Source organism: Myotis yumanensis, unplaced genomic scaffold (genome assembly GCF_028538775.1).
Source record: "Myotis yumanensis isolate MYYU_CA2020_CCGP unplaced genomic scaffold, mMyoYum1.0.hap1 SCAF_8, whole genome shotgun sequence".
NCBI classification, from domain to species: Eukaryota; Metazoa; Chordata; class Mammalia; order Chiroptera; family Vespertilionidae; genus Myotis; species Myotis yumanensis.
In genome coordinates this window covers 46,408,470-46,427,427 of record NW_027223759.1, presented here as the reverse complement: position 1 = coordinate 46,427,427, position 18,958 = coordinate 46,408,470, and the positions used below count along the sequence as shown (strand labels likewise).

Genomic DNA, 18,958 nt, shown 5'->3' with positions numbered 1-18,958 from the left:
CTCGATCCCCAGCCCTGTCAGGGTGCGTGTGGGAGGCAACTAATAGATGTTTCTCTCTGTCTCTCCCCTTCCCTTCCACGCTGAAAGTCAGTGGAGAGAATGTCCTCAGTGAGGATTAACAACAACAAAAAGACCACAGGAAACAACTAAATGAGTGTTGTATTGTGAGCGCCTGCTTTACCAGGGGCTCTCTCTCCACTGCATATGTATAAGGATAATATCAGGCTCCTCTGAAATCCCTTGTTCTGGGCCACTCATGCAAGGAGCATGTTTTTGTTTGACAGAGGAAACAATTCACGTTGTAACTTTTAAACATGAAAATCCACAGATAAATTTGAGGCGAATTTACGCTGCATATACTTCTGGAGGCCCAAGGGAGTGGAGCTGAGCTTTGGCATTCAGCACTACGCCGGAAAGGTGAGCCGAGTTATTCATCCTGAAATTGACAAGGGGAAAGTGTCCATATTACCCTGTCTGTGCCACTCACGGAATTGCTTGCAGACTTCTGTCTCCTTTTAACTCTTCCCGGACACCTAATCACAGCGCCCAGCGTTCTCAGTGGTGCCGATCACTGAAACTTGCCCCTGGCAAGCAAGCAATTTCTCACCAGGGTGGCCGGCCAGCTGCCATCTGCTCCTCACCCGGGGTTTGGCCTAGAAGTGACAGCTCTTCAGAGAGAAAACGTGTTACAGTTTCCAAGGTGTTTGGCGGTGAATGTTCACATTCAGAGGTCGTTTGGAGATGTGTAGGTAACAGAGGAAGGTTACTGTCACCGTGGGGCTCCACGTGTAGCACTTTAAGTGTATGGCTACAGGGCACCCAAAATGTCTAGATGAAAAGGAAAAAAAAATTCACTTCGTCATCCAGATGTTAAGCTTTCACAACATCAAACAAAATTTCTACTTTTCATACATTTTACTTCAGTCTCAATTTCAAGTTCCTGAAGTAGATGAGTGACTAATTCAGGAAATTCTCTAGTCCCATAGCCAATAACTCATTGCTCAAGTTCCTTCAGAGGAGCCAGTGGCATTGTGGCTAATTGGTTCTGGTGGGGTCTGCTGAGGCCCTGGGCCCGGAAAATAGATAGGACTTCAATAAAGGGCATTTTGGATTATTTTGTTGATTTGAGGTTTATTGAAATTGTTTCTCAAATTCATATATGACATTAAAATAAATTTTGCCTGATTGAAGACTGGTTAAAAGGCAATCTAGTACAAGTGAAAGGGCAGATAAGCTTTCTCTTCTTCCCTTCTAGGTTCTTTGATTAAATTGATATAAAGTACATTAACACAGGGGTAGGGAACCTTTTTTCTGCCAAGGGTCATATGGATATTTATAACATCATTCGCAGGCCATACAAAATTATCAACTTAAAAATCAGCCTGCTATATTTGGCCAAACACTTAATTAACTCACCCCTAATGCCTTGGGAGGGCCAGACCAAATGATTTCTCGGGCCTTATATGGCCCACGGGCCAGACGTTCCCCACCCCTGTGATTAACCTGAGAAAACAAGTTTAGTTACATGTGTACAGAGTTCCGAAAGACTATAAGGCCCAAAGGACAGCCAGGCAACTGCAGCTTATATAACATCCTGAGCTAAGGAAAGGAGTAGGGGTGTGTCCATACAAAGGGAAGGAGGGTCATTCAGGGAAGGCGGAGGAGGTGTTTGGAAAACAAAAGTTTGCCCCGTTATGCAGGTCAGTTGCTTAGGTAAAAATGTCCGGCACTAGCTCTCTTCCTGGTGCAGGCCCCTTCCAGTGTAAATTTAGGCAGTTGAGAGGGAGGTAGAGAGTTTTTCCTGATTCTTCTGGGTTTTGATTGCTTTTAGCTCAAAATAATCTTCATGGCGGAGAGGCATATTTTGGGGTGACTTGTTCTGAACCCCTTCACAAGCAAAGGGGATTGTTTTTCTCTCTACACAGTACATGATGGTCTCTATTTTGGATCTTTGGTAGAAAGTGTAATCCAGTTTTTGCTTTTAAATATTTCATTTACCTTTGCATTGATGTCTGCTTCTTAATCTCCTTCACATCTGAGATACCCACATCTGCCCTGATCCTCCCTCCCGCATTCATATCTGCTTCCCATGCCTGTCCTCTTCCTCACGCCTCCCTTTTCATCTCTCAGTCCTTCTACACCAGCGGTTCTCAACCTGTGGGTTGAGACCCCTTTGGGGGTCGAACGACCCTTTCACAGGGGTCGCCTAAGACCATCGGAAAACACATGTATAATTACATATTGTTTTGTGATTAATCACTATGCTTTAATTATGTTTAATTTGTAACAATGAAATTGGGGGTCACCACAACATGAGGAACTGTATTAAAGGGTCTCGGCATTAGGAAGGTTGAGAACCACTGCTCTACACCTTTTTTTTTTTACCCACCCCTTTCCCTCCCCCTTTCTCTGTCTTCTTGATTTTAAGGGAGAAAAGGGTTCTTTTCTTTCTGGGTAGGGTCCTTTCCTGAATTCATTTACCAATAACATTTCTCTGGAGTGTTCCTTAACATTTCTCTGACTTGGATCCCCTCTTCCTGAGAACTGAGAACTGCTCAGCATCCCTGAGCAATCACCCAGGTGCTGTGAGCAGTACCTTGGAAAGCACTCAGAGGATAGAGGTTGTGAGCCTGGGTTTGGATGCCCACCCACTGCTTGAAATGTGTGACCATGGGCACATTATTCAGCTTCTCTCTAAGCCTCCGTTTGCCCACCAATAAAATGGAGATAATGAGTGTTTATCTCAAAGGATGGGTGCTTCACATATAGTTAGTGCACAATATGCTTTTTTCTTCATTTTATTTTTTCCCCCATCACCTTTTATCCCCGCTATAACCTACTCCACTCCCACAGGCCCCCTCCCCCCCAGAATGCCCAAAATGTTTTAATAATTATTCTGATGTGATATTGATTTGGCTCTTCAAAGAGCAACTGAACAAGAAGTTAAGATAAACTGGCCTGTCAAAAATTTCAGAATTTCCCCTTATGGTGGGCTGGATTTAAGAGCATGGCTGTGTCAAGGCTCATTCTACACAGAGGTCGATTGGTGACTGACCTCAGACAGCTCGCCAGTGTCACCAATGGTGGACAGCGTTGGCTAACTCGTAATTTGCTATTCATATTGCAGGTATCATACGATGCTTCTGGGTTTCTTGAGAAAAACAGAGACACTCTCCCTGCCGATGTGGTTGTAGTCTTGAGAACGTCAGAAAACAGGCTTCTCCAGCGACTCTTCTCAATCCCTTTAACCAAAACAGGTACTTGGAACCTCCCCCTGGTAGCCCTGCAACCGATGCTTCTACAAGCCCTGCTGGGGTTTTCCCGTTAGTGTCTCAGCTCTGCCAGGGCTGCAGTACTAACACTGAACTTTAAGCAGGGGTGAAAGTCTATCTGACGAAGTTCAAGAAAAGGAAAGTGATTGTTTCTTTTGCAATTTAATTTTATGTATACATATGTACACACACACACACACTTTCTCTAACATGAACTCTCACACTTCTCATTTTCTCTGCCTGCTTCTTTTCATTCTTGCATTTGTAACACCATATGTTATTAATTCATGCTAACACTCTAACATGGTCTCAGTTTACCTAGAATATTAGGAAGATTATTTCTATTCATGTATGATCCAAGTGAAGGGAGTGTAGGAATCAAAGCCATTCAATCATGGGGTTCTCAGAGGTTACCTGGTCCAATTTCCCACCCCGTCATCGACCACACATCACACTCCCCTAACCAACTTGGAACTGGTCCACCGCTGGCCCTTATCCACAGCGTATGCCTACTTACAGTCAACTTACATTTAGTTGCTTAGTCAGTTCTCATGCCAGGAAGCAGGAAGTTGCTGATCTTTGCCAAATGATGACTAGGGATGTGCAATGTGAACAGGAAACAGACTCAGATCTTCCCACAGCTCTCCTCTCAAGGGCTGTATGTTTTTGAGGCTATGTCTGGAAACAAGTATGGGTATACTTTTAAGAATGGAGGATGAGACACCTCTTTATCATTGTTCATAATTTCCTCTTTTTCCCACATCCCTCTTGGAATCGTTGACACCCATGTCTAGCATGAGACCTTTGTATGTTAAAAGAGAGTGGCTGCTACGCCTGATTTTTTAGCAATGTGCAGAGGAATAAAAAGCTTGGTTAAGGAAAAAACCACAGTCTACAACCTTTGCTTTATCTTAACTTGGGAGAAAAGTTGAAACCAGGTTCTTAACTTTATTCAAACATGCTCCTTTAAACAAAATAGCAGGGTGCCCACCAGAAGGCTTCCCTCTAGCTTCCTCTCCAGACCTCTCTTGGGCATAGTCAGGGTTTGATTCATTATAAACTTCTGGAGAATGGGCAGGTGTGGGCAGGGCTGGTGCTTCCTCACCAGGCTCTACGGCGTAGACTCATCAGACGACTCTGTGCGGAGGCGAAGATAAGCCATTATGAATAGGAGATGTACTCTTTGAAATAAAATATATCCAAGGAACTTGTCAGTTGACATTAGCACTCTACCATAAATATAAATAATGGTTTGTCAAATCTGTTAACAGCTTTGGCATTTCCAATTTTTCAACCTCTGGCAAAATTTTTAAAAAGTTCACAGTCTGGGCCACTAGGTGGCACTGTGAAAGAAATCAGGCTCTGCCTTCCGTTGGCCCTGATCACTTCAAAGTGAGAAGGAAAAGGAACAAAGAGACAGCCTCCGCTTCCCTTTTTATGTTTTTCTCCGACAGCGCTTTCCGCCTATCTTCTAACTCTTCCTGAGTCTTGCCTCAATACTGCACTCCACGCCAACGGGAGGGAACTAAAGTGAAATATAAGACTAGAAACAAAAGTGCCTTCCTGAGACGCTTCCTTGTATTCCTGAGTTGTATATTATGCATAATAATTCTTTTTGAAATCCCAAGCTTTATTTCCTCTACATTTGGAATGTAAGTAACAAGCCACGAATACACATTAAAACTAACAAGCATGATTCTGTTCTCTTTTTCTGAAATTATTCATGTAAAAATGGCCTCAAATAACAAGCATTTATAGAGCAGCTCCCAGCATAAGGCGCTGTTTAGGCAGCAAAGGAGAATACAGAGATAGAGATAATATGGCTTTGACCGAGAGCCACTGCAACTTCCTTTTACCTTCATTTAACACCTAGAATTAGATATTAATTTACGACAATATTTGTCCTCAAAACTCAGTTCTAAAGAAATTGTACATATTATGTTGTAAGTCAGAACATTAATTAAGCTTCTAAATTTTAAAACATCTATATTACATATTTTTTGGTTTTATTACCGCCTTTGAAGGTGGGAAAACTTTAATGGACAGAAGAAGGTTGTGCTACTTTTGCTGAAACTGAAATACGTGTTTAAGGCACAGGCCCCTTATGAAGGGAGACCTGGGTGTACATCCCAGTGTTCTGGCTGAAGCAGGTCCCACACACCTGGCATTTTGGAAAAGAATATGCTAATATTTTCAATGCATGAGTAACCATTTTCTTGGTCATTTTTATTTATCTTGCTTGAAACCCTCAAATACTTAAATGGGGCACTAATTCAGTGAACATAGATATGGGCGATGACTTCATAAACGTTTAGGGGATGAACTACAGAGAGGAAGGAAAAGGTCAAAGTTGGGAACCCTTGGAGGCTGTTAGTTCCAAACTTAAAAAGAGGTCCACACTGGGCCCCTCAGATCTGAGAGGTCAGGTCCCTGTGGGATGTCGGCAATGCTCTGGCTCCCGGGCTTGGTGGTGGTTGCATGGATGTTGGTTTTATAGTATTTATTATGCTGTGCATTTATGTTTTGCACACTTCTCTGTGCATGCATTCTGTTTCACAATAATTCTTTTCTCCCCAAAATATAGAGAAGATATCTTAGAATCTTAAAAAAACCAAAGCCTTTACTTTTTTTACTTAAGGTTTCCTGTCCAGCTGAAGTTTACCGGTAGCTGGACGGTTGCTGTCCTTTGCTTTCATACACAGGCGTCTCGGGCTAACATTCCTGTCCTTTAAAATCAGCTTCCTCTCTGGGCTGCGGGGCAGGTACCAACCCCTTCATTAGTGGATATCAAACAGAAATATTGGTCTCAGTTGAATCTCTTATCAAGGTTGAGAGGCTTGACCTCTGTGTGTGTTTGTGTAAAACCATGACGTAAAATCAGGGAGAGGAATGCAATTGGCATTTTCCTGTTTCCTGTTCGCATTGCACATCCCTAAATACTGAAAAGCATAGAACATGAGGCCCGGAGTCATCAGCTTCTCCCAGGTTTCTGCAGCTCCCCCACCCCCCACCAGCAGCGGCTCCTGCTGGCACACAGCTGCGTCTGGTGGGGGCCATGCCTCCGCCTGAGGGGCACACTCTGGTTCCAAGGTATTCGGTGTCGATTGGGTAAATGGAGGCAGCTGCAGTCAATATGGGTTCTCTCAGTTCCCCTCTTATACAACCACCACTGTAGGCCTGCTGATGGGCCACTTCAGAGGTGATGACATTTTCTTTGTAATTCTTCCTATTGATAGGAAATGCTCTGAAGATTTTATGCGTGAAAATTTGATGTGGCAGCAACACTGCTTTCTAACCCTTCAGCTGGGACTTCTCAAACTGAATGATCTACGTATAAAAACATGAAAAGGAAAGATGTTCTAACAAGGTCTCATGGCACATTTTCCTGTTTGGGGAATGTTCCACTCGCTACTAGTAAACTAGAGAGAAGTTCAAAAGGCTCAGGGGCGGAAAGAGAGGAGGAGGTTTCAAAAGGATCCTGAGAAACCCTTTTCTGTCTTTGAATCATGAATCCTGACTTCCAAAGAGTAATTTGGGGTCTCAAAGGCTTTAGGAACTTGGGGAAAACTGTAAGAAACAAGAGTAGCTCCAGAGGGAACGTCGTCTGAGCCTGAAAGTCTGGTTTTTGCATCAGAACCTAGAACTGAGTTTTGTCTCCACCGGCTCCTTCAGTTCAAGGACTCCAAGGTCTCTCCCTTGGAATTTGATTTCCAGTAAAATCAACAGTCAAGTCTCTCAATCTTGACTTCCACTGGCTCCCCTTTTTATTTATTTTTATTTTTGTTAATCTTTACCCGAGATATTTTTCCATTGACTTTTAGAGGGTGTGGAAGGGGAGGGGGAGAGACACAGAGAGAGAAACATTGATGTGAGAAAGACACATTGTTTGGTTGCATCCGGCATGTAAGGGACCGAGCCTACAACCAAAGTTTGCTCCCTTGACCAGAATCAAACCCAGGACCCTTTAGTCTGTGGTCCGACGACGCTCTATTCACTGAGCCAAACCTGCTAGGGCTGACTCCCCTTTTATTTGGATATGGAGGCGGGGCAAGATGAGCCTCCATGTTGTATCTGCAAAGCATGTAACACTTTCACTGCGGACATACTTGTTGATTGTCTGTTCCTGATTCTGTAGCTCCCCAAATTAAATGCGTTAAGCTCCTAAGAGGAGCAGTTAGTAGCCATCTCTGAGTTTTCAGTTTCTATTTATGGCTGCTCCTCCATCCTGACAGTTCAGCAAGTGAGTTTAGCAGGATGAGCTGACTCTAAATGACCAAGTTCCAGGGTCACAGTCATGGACGGTGCTCGGCTCTTCCTGAAACGGGGGCCGAAAGGAGCCAGCCCTGTCAGGGAGCCCTGGTGAGCCAGTTCCCCCGCACAGAGGCCCACTTCATTCTGTGTAATCTGGGAGTGTATTTCAGTCAATAGATAATTACACGTGTATCATCGTTTTAGATAGGGTGCTATGCACAGGTGATTTCTACATGGAATAAAAGAAAATCCCAGCCAGAATAGTCAGGGACAGATAGTGCCAAATCCTAAAATGTATAAAAAAGTAAGAAGAAAAAGTAAATTCTGAGCAGGCATGTAAATCAACAAAGTGGGCAATATGATCACTGTGTCTATACAAGTAACAATAGAAGGGCCCTGGCTGGTGTGGCTCAATGCACTGAGTGTTGTCCCATGCACTGACAAGTCGCCAGCTCTAATTACCCCCTACCCCCTTGCTGTCTCAATCCCCAGTAGGGGGCGTGCAGGAGGCAGCCAATTGATGTGTGTCTCGCCCTCTCCCTTCTCTCTCTAAAATCAATAAAAACATATTTTTAAAAAACAGAAGGAAAAGTCATGGAAATACCATGCGTTGACATGAAAAAGAGTTCTTTTAACTAAGAAAGGCCTCTTGGAAGAGATTAAAAACCAAATAAAAGGCTAGAGAAAACTGAGCAGTCTTGGAGTGATGAGGTTTCTAAGCATGGAAAGGAGAGGGAAATGGAAGTGGGATTAAGGGAGGAAAGGACTCAAGTCAAAGGGAGGGAAGCAAGATGAAAAACCGGTGGAGAGCTGCTTTGGGTGGAGGAGGGTTCCTGATGCTGATCTGAAATACTGTGGGAGGTGAGGGTGGACTCCTGAAGAGAACCATTCAGAATGAGAAAGGGAAACTCAACCAGGCGTGTTAAAGACCCACTAGAGAGAACAAGGGCGTTCCCACAGAGTCAGCGTGGAACTGTGTGGGAATAGACCCTCAATAGCTACTTTTACATTCTAGTTTTACATCTAGCATTTCTTTTGAGTTAATTTTTGTACAGGGTGAGAGGTTGAGATTCATTTTTTCATAAGTATGCCCAGCTGTTACAAAACCATTCAATGAAATGACTATCCTTTCTCCATTGACCTGCTGTCACATTTGTCAAAAACAATTGGTTATATTTGCGTGGGTCTGTTTCATTGATCTAACATATCTACCTCTTCACCAATACCACACTGCCTCTTGTAGCGTTAATAGTAAGTCCTAAAGGCAGGTGGTATGACTCCTCCAACTTTATTTTTCTTTTTCAAAAATTCCTTTGCTTCTTCTAGTTCCTTTACCTATAATTTTTAAAAGCAGCTTGTCTATATCTATTTAATTAAGAAAACCTGTGTTTTCACATGGTCGCCCCTTGATCTGTTTGTATGTTTTCTCTGTTCTAATATCTTCTTATAAGGACAATAAAGTCACAACGGATGAAGGCCCACTCATAGGACCTCATTTGAACTTAAGCACCTTTTTAAAGGTTCCATCTCTAAATTCAGTTAAATTATGAGGTTCTGGGGTGTCAGGATTTCAGCATATAAATTTGGGGGGGGGGGGTGTTGGTACAGTTCAGCTCATAACAGGTCACTACGAGATGAGGGAGCCGTTCAGGATGAGCAGCAGGGACAATTGTGAATCTTCAAAACCAAAAATAATCTTTAGTAACAGAAAATATCAGGCGAATCTATGAAATGGGGCTGGAATATGATTAAGAGAGCTCCTGTCCCCATAGAGAGGTGAGGCGTCAGCATGAGGGGGGGAATTTGCAGGAAAAGAGGAACCGTTTCTTGCTTATCCCCAATGAACTGAGAAGTCTCAATAGGCTGACTTCATGCTCAAGGCACAGCAGAGAACACACTGCTTTCTACAGGTGTGACCCTGGGAGCTGGAAGGTGCCATCACTAGCTGGGGAGTCTTCCCAGCCCCAGCCAGGCATGGGCAAGAGTCAGATTGTTGTCTCAGGAGTAGAGCGAATGATGCTGAGGGTCATCTGAATAATGGAAATAGCAAATGTTAGTTACGCAGACTCCTCATCTCCAGTGATTTGCAAGCAGAGCTGTGCAGTTTAGTACTTTGGCCTCCCCAGCTGTGCAGTTGTCTCATGCAACTGTCTTGTCTTGAGAAAATTGTATGTCTTGTGAATGAAATAGTATCTAGAACAGTGTTTTCTGAAGTGTGTTTCATAAGTGGAGTGAATAAGAGATTTCTATGGTCAAAAAAAGTATGGAGAATATTAATTATGAAAATTCAATAGGTATCTTTACTGCAGAAAGATCAAGGTGATTCTCATGTACAGAGCTTCCAAGACCAGTAAGAACCTTTTTGTGAAAAGCATCTTGAGGATCAAGAGTCAAATGGGCCAGGCCGGTGTGGCTCAGTGGTTGAGCGTCAACTTATGAACCAGGAGGTCATGGATCCATTCCTAGTTAAGGCATATCCCAGGCTGCGGGCTTGATTCCTAGTGTGGGTGTGCAAGAGGCAGCCAATCAATGATTCTCTCTCATCATTGATGTTTCTATCTCTCTCTCCTCTCCCTTCCTCTCTGAAATTAATAAAATATATTTAAAATTATATATTTTTAAAAAGAGTCAAATGGGACCCACTGAGGCAAAGCTGATCAGAGAATTTCCCCCCGCGTCTTGTCCAGGACAGCCTTCCAGCATGGGTCCTGAGTCCCACTTCTTAAAGTCCCCATGCTTTCCTAGCTCTAGGGACTCCGTTGCTGTTATGCCCTTAGAAAACTAAAAATAACCTTAAACACTAGAAACTAAAACCTTCCATATCGAGTGGTAATGATGACTAATATTGGGAAAGTTAGTATCTGTTGTGAATGAGATCCATTCTTTCCCAATACATTTTATACATAGCTCCTAAAAGTGACAGCGAATGTACATTTTATTTTTAAGTGGCACTTCAATTTAGAGCCACTTTGTTTTATTTCTTTAATGATCCTGTCAAGTATAGCAAATATGGCAGTTTTTGATTTTTCAAATGGTCAGAAATGCAAGAAAAATACATTCTGATTCTCTCAGCCAGCATCTTTCTCATTCATAGAAAAGAAATATGTCCCCATTTAAGATGAAAGGTTCTTTGCTTTTATTTCATAGCTCATATTGGAGGAAAAAGTCTCAAGGTCCTTTACAGTTTATCAATTTATTCCACTATAAAATCTCTTCAGAATGGGGCTTTCAGGTCATTCCTCCCCCTCCCTTTCCTAAAAGATAACTCGGGGCACTTCAAGACAAATGAATTAGAAACAAAACCATTAAGACTGTAATCTCTCCACTTAGAGAGGGATCACAACTTAACACTTTTCCCTCAGGAATTTGGGTCATGTTAATAAAAACTGCATTTTTCTCTTTAGAGCACAAGACCAGATTCTAACAGTCCAGTCCATATGTTAGAAGCATATAAAAGTTAATCATTTTGCTCTGGTGCCAGCGTCTTGCATGTGAAGAGAAGCTGTAAACCACAGCTGTGTGGAGTAACAATTGTGAACTTTACTGACATGCACATGTGAGATGTCAGTAAACTAAAAAAAATGTCACTTAACTGAACTTGAGAGTTGGAAATGGGAGAGGACCGCTAAGATTTTATTAAGGTTCCAGTTTGGTAGAGTGGTTCCATTCTTTGCATTTCACAAGGGTAGTTCAATTCACACAAAAACAAATCAACCTCCCCCTGCCACCCCCCCCCTCTCCCCGTTGATGACTAGATTTGGTTTAGCCACAATAGTGGTTGCTGAGTGATCAGTGGGATTGCTGTGTGGTTGACCTGGTTCAGTATGTAAATGACTTATAAAATTCCAGACATTCATCTGAAATCAATTGTGTTTAGCAGATGAGTGGGGGGAAAACATACAAAACACTATGGTACATTTACACAATGGAATACTACATGGCAGTAAAAAAGAAAGAACTCTTATCATTTGTAACAGCATGGATGGACCTGGAGAGCATTATGGTGAATGAAATAAGCCAGTCAGAGAAAGACAAGTATCACATGATCTCACTCATATGTGGAATGCAATGAACCAGGTAAACTGATTATCAAAAATAGACCCAGAGACATAGAAGCATGAACAGACCATTGAACCTCAGAGGGAAGGCAGGGGAGGATGGGTGGGAAAAGATCAACCAATGAACTTGTATGCATATATGCATAGCCCATGGACACAGACAATGGGGTTGTGAGGGCCTGGATGGGGGATAGGAGTGGGCTGGAAGAGGTTAATGGGAGTAAAAGGAGGATTTATGTAATATTTTCAAAAATAAAGATTTTTTTAAAAAAAAAAGTCAATTGGGTTTAATCAGTTTGGCCCGTCAGCAATCCCACCAATTACTCAGTGGTCTACCTTGGATATGATTAAAAGCCCTGGGACAACCCCAAAATCTTAAATTAGGACATCCTAAATGATGGGCTCTCTCAGCATTACTTCACTGCTCTGCACTTTGGATATCTGGGCAAGAAACTTGAATACTTTTTGCCTCAGTTTCTTTTCTTGATAGATTGGGAACATGGCTCACAGGGTTGTCATATTAAATAATTCATTTCACACACTGAGCACAGTGTCTACTACATTGTAAACACTCAGTAAATGTTAGCACTTAAGTATTGTCATCTCTTTTCCGATCTGATGCAGGGGGACAAATATAGGGCAAAATAAGTGGATTTCTCCTTTATTTCCTTATCTCTGATGGATTTTTTTTTTCCAAGACAGTGGATAATACTATTCAGTACTATGTGTTCTTCCTCCCTCTCTCCCTCCCTTTCTTCCTTCCTCTCTTCCTTCCCTTCTGTTGAAAGTTTGTGATTTCTGCTTTAAAAATAATATTTTAAGCAGACAAATAGGGAGGAATAAAATAAACCCCAAATATTAAATCCTCAGTTATTTGCTTTCTTTTCTAGTCATCAAACCCAATATTTAATGAGGCTCTAGGCAATAGAAAATTGGATATTCTGTAAATTCTGATTAAGTGGGACCCCTAATTAATAACATTTTTGTAAATCTCAAAATATATGTGTTAAAGATTGTCACTAAACTGAGCCAAGTGATTTAGCTTAAACTAAAACTCCTTGGCCAACTAGGACCTGTAGGGTTTTCATGTGGCTCTAATAAAATCCCCTGTACCAACAACATCTGCATCTTTACTCATCACTGAAATTCTGTTAACTATAAATTGAACAGGAACACTTTATTCCCGAAACTCAGTTAACATTCATCTAGCCTTCTGGGGTGATGACACCCAGATACTCAGAAGGCAAGTAACTTGTTCAGCCCTCTTAACAAGTAAGTGGCAACACTGACACAAACCCCAGGTGGTTTGATCCCAGAAACTCACAATCTTAACCACTTCAGCCCTGTAATCCAGACCTCAAATAGCTTGAGCAAAGAGTCTGAAATATAAGGGGAGCATGTCAGGGCCAGAGACTAGCAATATGTTCAGGGTATGTAGCAGGAAGCGAGATGAGTTGGGGCCTGCTCCTGGATGGTGTTGGATGTCATGTTAAATAAAAATTTAATGCAACTCAGTTTATTCATTCACTCCTTCATTCACATGTGTTTATTGAGTGCTTGCTATGTGATAGCTATATTGTGCTATGCACTAGGTATACAGTGGCAAATAGGATAGACTTAGTGCCTGCCCTCAGGGAGCTTAGACTCCAATGAGGAGTCACAAGACACAATATTAATTAGATTCATGGGTAGCTTTCAGTGCATCAGGGAACATCTTTGGCTTTGAAAGAGATATTCTCTAGAAACATTTAAACCATAAATCTTTCATTCGGGTTTATTACTCATCCATGGTGCTATACAAACTGCAAAAGTAGTTCACAGTCAATTGCTTGTTTCCATGCAATAATGTTCTTGAATGACTGAAAGAAAAATCTGTGATACTGAAGTTTTCCAAGAGATGGAAGAGATGATCCATCTATAGAAATTGAGGCTAAAAATCATCTAAAATGTTGTTCTGGTGCATTCAAAGCATCTTCGATAAACTTTTTTCTTTTAGCCTCAACCATGTGTAGGGAACTTTGCAAGCCTCAAGAGCAGGTGCTGAATACTTTTTGAATTAATGAATGAGAACAGAAGTACTAAGCGCCTGACTTTTAAGATTACAAATCTCTGTAAGGAATCAAATAATTTCCAAAGAAAATTACCCATATAAGGTAAAATATTTGCATTGACTTAAAAGTTCTCAGACACAAGTGCACTGAGTGGTAATGCTTGTAGAGTCCCTTCATCAAGAAATAGTCTTTTTTGTTGGCTTTTATTTTCTATAGTTTCTATTCTTTTAAAAAAATCAGTAATTAATTGCATACCAAGTCTGCAGGATAAGACTTTAATTTAGAAAGTTTTTGAAATCAAACAGTTGTTCTGGATGTTGCATCACAGTCCCATAAAGCCAAAGTCTCAAAAAGAAGTGATGCCTCTACTTAAGAAGGAAAATTTACATTAATGTCCTCCTTTAGCACCATCACACACATTAGGTCCAGTTAAAGAAGCTTTCTGGACACTGCCATTTTATGAGTTGGTAAAAACAAACAAATAAAATTCATATATATATGAGAAATGTGAGTGTGAGGGTATCCAGAAAACCTGTGGCAGTGTAGCTTAGCTATGAGCAATGCTGGCCAATAAGGCATGTTGTAAGTTTTGTTTCCTATAGAGTATTACCTTTCTCAGTATACCTCTCCTTACTTTCTAGACTTTTAAGCTTCTGTGGTTTTTCTGAAAGATATACACTTAAATGTTCAGAAAAGTTTCTTTTAAAAAAAGGAGCTAGGTGATGTTGGGGTCCAGCCCCAGCAGGTCCAGGGATCCCCAAAGGTGTGGACGGAGTCAGCGAAGAAGGAATGACATGGAGGCTACGTCAGTTGATCAGCATAGCAAGGTTCTCCCACCAGAGGTTCTGTAGCCAGGTTCTGTCCAGGATCTTTTGCCATGTTCTTTCTCTAGGTTCTGTCTCTAGGTTCTGTCTAGGATCTCCAGCCAAGTCCTGTCTCTAGGTTCTGTCTCTCTCTGAGTCTAGGTTCTGTCTAGGGTCTCCAGCCAAGTCCTATCTCTAGGTTCTGTGTTGTTTCTTTCTCTTGTTGTCTTGTTACATCTGTATTTATACCAGTTGATTTTAATCCTGTCAATTTCTATTGCAAAGGTTAGGGCGTTTCTTATCTCCATTCCAGGGAGTAAAGATTATGTAGCTTAAGCATGATTGTTTGTAGTTAAAGTGATTAACTACCTGCCTGACACTTAGTTAAGAGGTTTTATCCCCTCCCTAACTTCAGGGAAAAATCCCTACCTAGGAAAACAACCTTTCTCGGAGAGGTGACCTTGGTTAAAACACATAGCGCCAAGGGGAGCAAACATATTAAGAACAGTATGCCATATATGCCAGGTCCCTTGAAACAGCAAGGATGGACCGGCTCCCGGCAAGGTGATATGGAATAGTCATTTCTTGAAAGAAAACAAATTCATTGGTATATGTGAAAATTAGACTTGGATACCTCTGAGATCAAAAGTTAACCTTGAGTGCTTTTATTTTATTTTTTAAATATTTTTATTTATTTCAGAGAGGAAGGGAGAGGGAGAGAGAGATAGAAACATCAATGATGAGAGCATCATCAATTGGCTGCCTCCTGCACACCCCCCATTGGGGATGGAGCCTGCAACCCGGGCATGTGCCCTTGACCGGAATGGAACCCATGACCCTTCAGTCCGCAGGCTGAGCTGAGCCAAACCAGCGAGGGCAAACTTGAGTGCTTTTATTTTTATTTTTATTTTATTTTTTTTCTTTGTCCAGGAATATTTTATTTTAAGTGTTTAGGGAAAACACTTATTTTTCCTCGTGTTTATGCTGTGACTCTCACGTTCACTGGAATTTCTCTGAACTGCTGTGTATTTTTCTTCTTCACTCCTATCATCATTTTCCAGGGCTACCCGGGCTTTGTACTGGGCACTTGATTCAATTTCTTCTGCTAATTGGTTTGCTCTTGCTTCTCGTTTTAAAAATTCTTCTGAATTATCCCTTTCTAAGGGCACTGTATATGAAGATAAACTTCTATCATATGTAGACACTACACCATAATGTTCTTCATTATATCGAAACATATCATTGGGATCCCATCCATTAGAGACATCATTTTCCAAAGCTTCTAGCTCCTCACTGGTAGTGAGTTCCCCTGCATCCCAGGGCTCCAGGTCCTTCTCTTTGTGTTCACCGTTCACTTTAGCACTGATAGCTGAGTCAGTAAAAGCATCTCTTCTTGTACAACTGGAGTCCATATCTTTAAACTGTACCACAACGAAGTCTGAACACTTAAATAAAATACGCTCCATTATTTCTTCATGTTTTGGTCCTGAACTGGATTCTTTTGATCTATATTTCTTTGCCCAACGGAATCCTTTCTGACGTCGTGGAAAAACAGTTTTTGGAGGATTAATATGATTCCCTGATGTATTTCCAGGCTGTCGAGGAGCTTGCCATCTGGCTTGAGTATTATTATTTTTATTTGGGCAGTCTCTGCGAAAGTGCCCAGAGAAGCCACAAGAGTAGCAGTTCATATTTCTTTTATTACCTGTAATATTGCTGCCTGTTCAGGTGCCAAATGCTGGGGTCCAACCCAAGCAGGTCCAGGGTTTCCCAAAGGTGTGGACGAAGTCGGGAAGAAGGAAGAAGAAGGAATGACACGGAGACAGCCTTCAGTTGATCAGCAGCCTAGCCAGGATCTCTAGCCAAGTTCTGGTGTTTATTGTCTTGGTACATCTGTATTTATACCAGTTGATTTTAATCCTGTCAATTTCTATTGCAAAGGTTAGGGCGTTTCTTATCTCCATTCCAGGGAGTAAAGATTATGTAGCTTAAGCGTGATTGTTTGTAGTTAAAGTGATTAACTACCCGCCTGGCACTTAGTTAAGGGGTTTTATCCCCTCCCTAACTTCAGGGAAAAAATCCCTACCTGGGGAAACAACCTTTCTCGGAGAGGTGACCTTGGTTAAAACACATAGTGCTAAGGAGAGCAAACATATTAAGAACAGTATGCTATATACGCCAGGTCCCTTGAAACATATGCTGTGCAGATGTTTCTTTCCTGCAGCGACTGTGTCAAGCAGCAAGGATGGACCGGCTTCTGGCAGCTGGAGATGGGCAAGCCCTTCTGAGAGCTCCCCTCTCTGCCCTTCCTAGTGAGGGCTCAGGGAGTCTTATCAGCTCATGTGCTCTTCAAGTTATTTCTCAGTATTTATATCTGTGGAATTAGAGATAGACTTGGTAACTAATTTTTCAGTCCTTCCACTCTAATCTGTTTCCTCAGTGCTAGACACTGCTTCTTATTTAGGTCCCCCAAACAGCTTCTATTGCCCAGGTGGAGGCAGTGCCTGAATTCTGAATGAGGAAGAGTGGTCTAAACCTAGACTTGCACTGTAGTCTTTCATTCTGCCTCTCCCTTGACAGACACCTCAGAGACTGATACTTGCAGATTAAACACACATTTCCTAGGTGTCCCTTAAGTATATGACAAAATGGAGCCAGTTCCCAGTTTGCTGTTAGACTTTGTCACTTTGTCTTTTGCAGATTTTGCCAATTCACCTATTTTTGTGTTCCAGCATGCGGTGTTTCTGGGCTATGATATTTGTGGCAGGAGGTATGAAATACAACTGTAGAGCAGGTTCAGAGGGAAGCTGCTGTTGTTTAGACAGCTACCTTATCTTACTTTGAGAGTAATTTAGTTTCTGCAATTGAGAGGGATATAAGCTTTGGTGAAGAATAGTGAATTTGGATATATATATATTTTTAATTCTCCTGATTAAAATCTTTGCATGTTGGTTTGTTTCATTTGCTCATATTCTGATAATCACAACTCATTGGCAGAATACAAATATAAGTTTATCAAAACCTTATAAAGCAGGATATAAGTCCTATTCATTAGAATTATACACTGGCATTTGTTTCCTACATCAGTATGAATACTGTATAATGCATCATATGTACTACATGCCCCCTTGGGACATTGATGCATGGCTGGGATTATGTAAAATATATTCTGCCATCAACAGCACTATATTATGAGTGTCTAAATGCGGTGATGTTTAGTGAGTATGAATCTTGAACTAACTAATAAGCTGTGTCCTCTTGCCTAAGTTATTCCCCCATGTCTATAATTGCTTATGGGCCATTTCTGTTTGGTGGTACTGCTCTCATTAAACTCCCTACCCCAGTGATACACTCATGATTTTTCTCCCGGACCCTTGAGTGCTTTTAGAGACTCAATAAATATATACACTGAGTGGCCAGATTATTATGACCACCTGACATTTGTAGGCAAATTAGCTATAATTTCATGCTGAAGTTGCTAGAGGGCCAGACCATTATAAATAGGGAAGCAGGTTGTTTACCACGACAGTAGAAGTGTTTTTTTTTCTGAAGATATAGGTAAACAACATGATTTAACAGCCCTTGAACGTGGGATATATATATATATATATATATATATATATATATATATAAAATATGATGACTATGTTCATATTAATACCTATTTTCCCCAAAATGGCTTGTATTTGCTAAAATGGAAACTGAAAGAAGCATAATTTTTTTACTAGGAGAATATATGTTACGATGTTGAAGGCAAGCATCTTGAATTACTTAATCTTTTTTTTTTTAATATATTTTATTGATTTTTTACAGAGAGGAAGGGAGAGAGATAGAGAGTCAGAAACATCGATGAGAGAGAAACATCGATCAGCCGCCTCCTGCACATCTCCTACTGGGGATGTGCCCGCAACCCAGGTACATGCCCTTGACCGGAATCGAACCCGGGACCTTTCAGTCCGCAGGCCGTCGCTCTATCCACTGAGCCAAACCGGTTTCGGCGAATTACTTAATCTTGAAGACATTGCAGAGAGGGAGCAAAAAACTTTGTCCCCTCTCATGTGCTAAAGAAGAAAAGTAATATAAAAATTAGACATCTGAATAAGCTCACTTTAGCCACAATAACAAAGTGAAGAAGGAGGAGTAACTGGAAAGATAGTGCAGAGACAGAGTCATTGCTAGTTGCTCATGGTGATCAGCTATGAGTAGAGCAAATTAAAATTACAAGGATAAAGACAAGTGACTTGCCACTCCCTTCCAGTGAAAGTACTAAGGTGGGGGAGGAGGAAATTTTTCTCTACGCTTCTAGATTCTTTCAGCTGGCCTAATAATTAAATCTCCATGAGACAGATTAACAAGAGAAAATAACCAAATTTAATTACATACATATGTACAGAGATCCCATATGTATGAGAGGTTCAGAGACAGAAAGGTAAAAGGAGGTGTATATGGCATCCTGAGCTCAGGAATGAGGGGAGATGCCCCAAGGTTTCAGAGGGTAGGAGGGTAATTCACAGGACAATAAC

General features: G+C 41.4%; 1 protein-coding gene across 1 annotated transcript in view; it reads left to right on the top strand.

Moving 5' to 3' along the window:
* The window catches only part of MYO3B (myosin IIIB), a 356,539-nt gene that overhangs the window by 167,049 nt on the left and 170,532 nt on the right, over positions 1-18,958 (top strand). The window contains exons 20-21 of the mRNA XM_070423427.1: positions 329-417; positions 3,128-3,257. Of these exons, the coding sequence (XP_070279528.1) occupies positions 329-417; positions 3,128-3,257 (219 nt within the window). The remainder of the gene's footprint in view (positions 1-328; positions 418-3,127; positions 3,258-18,958) is intronic.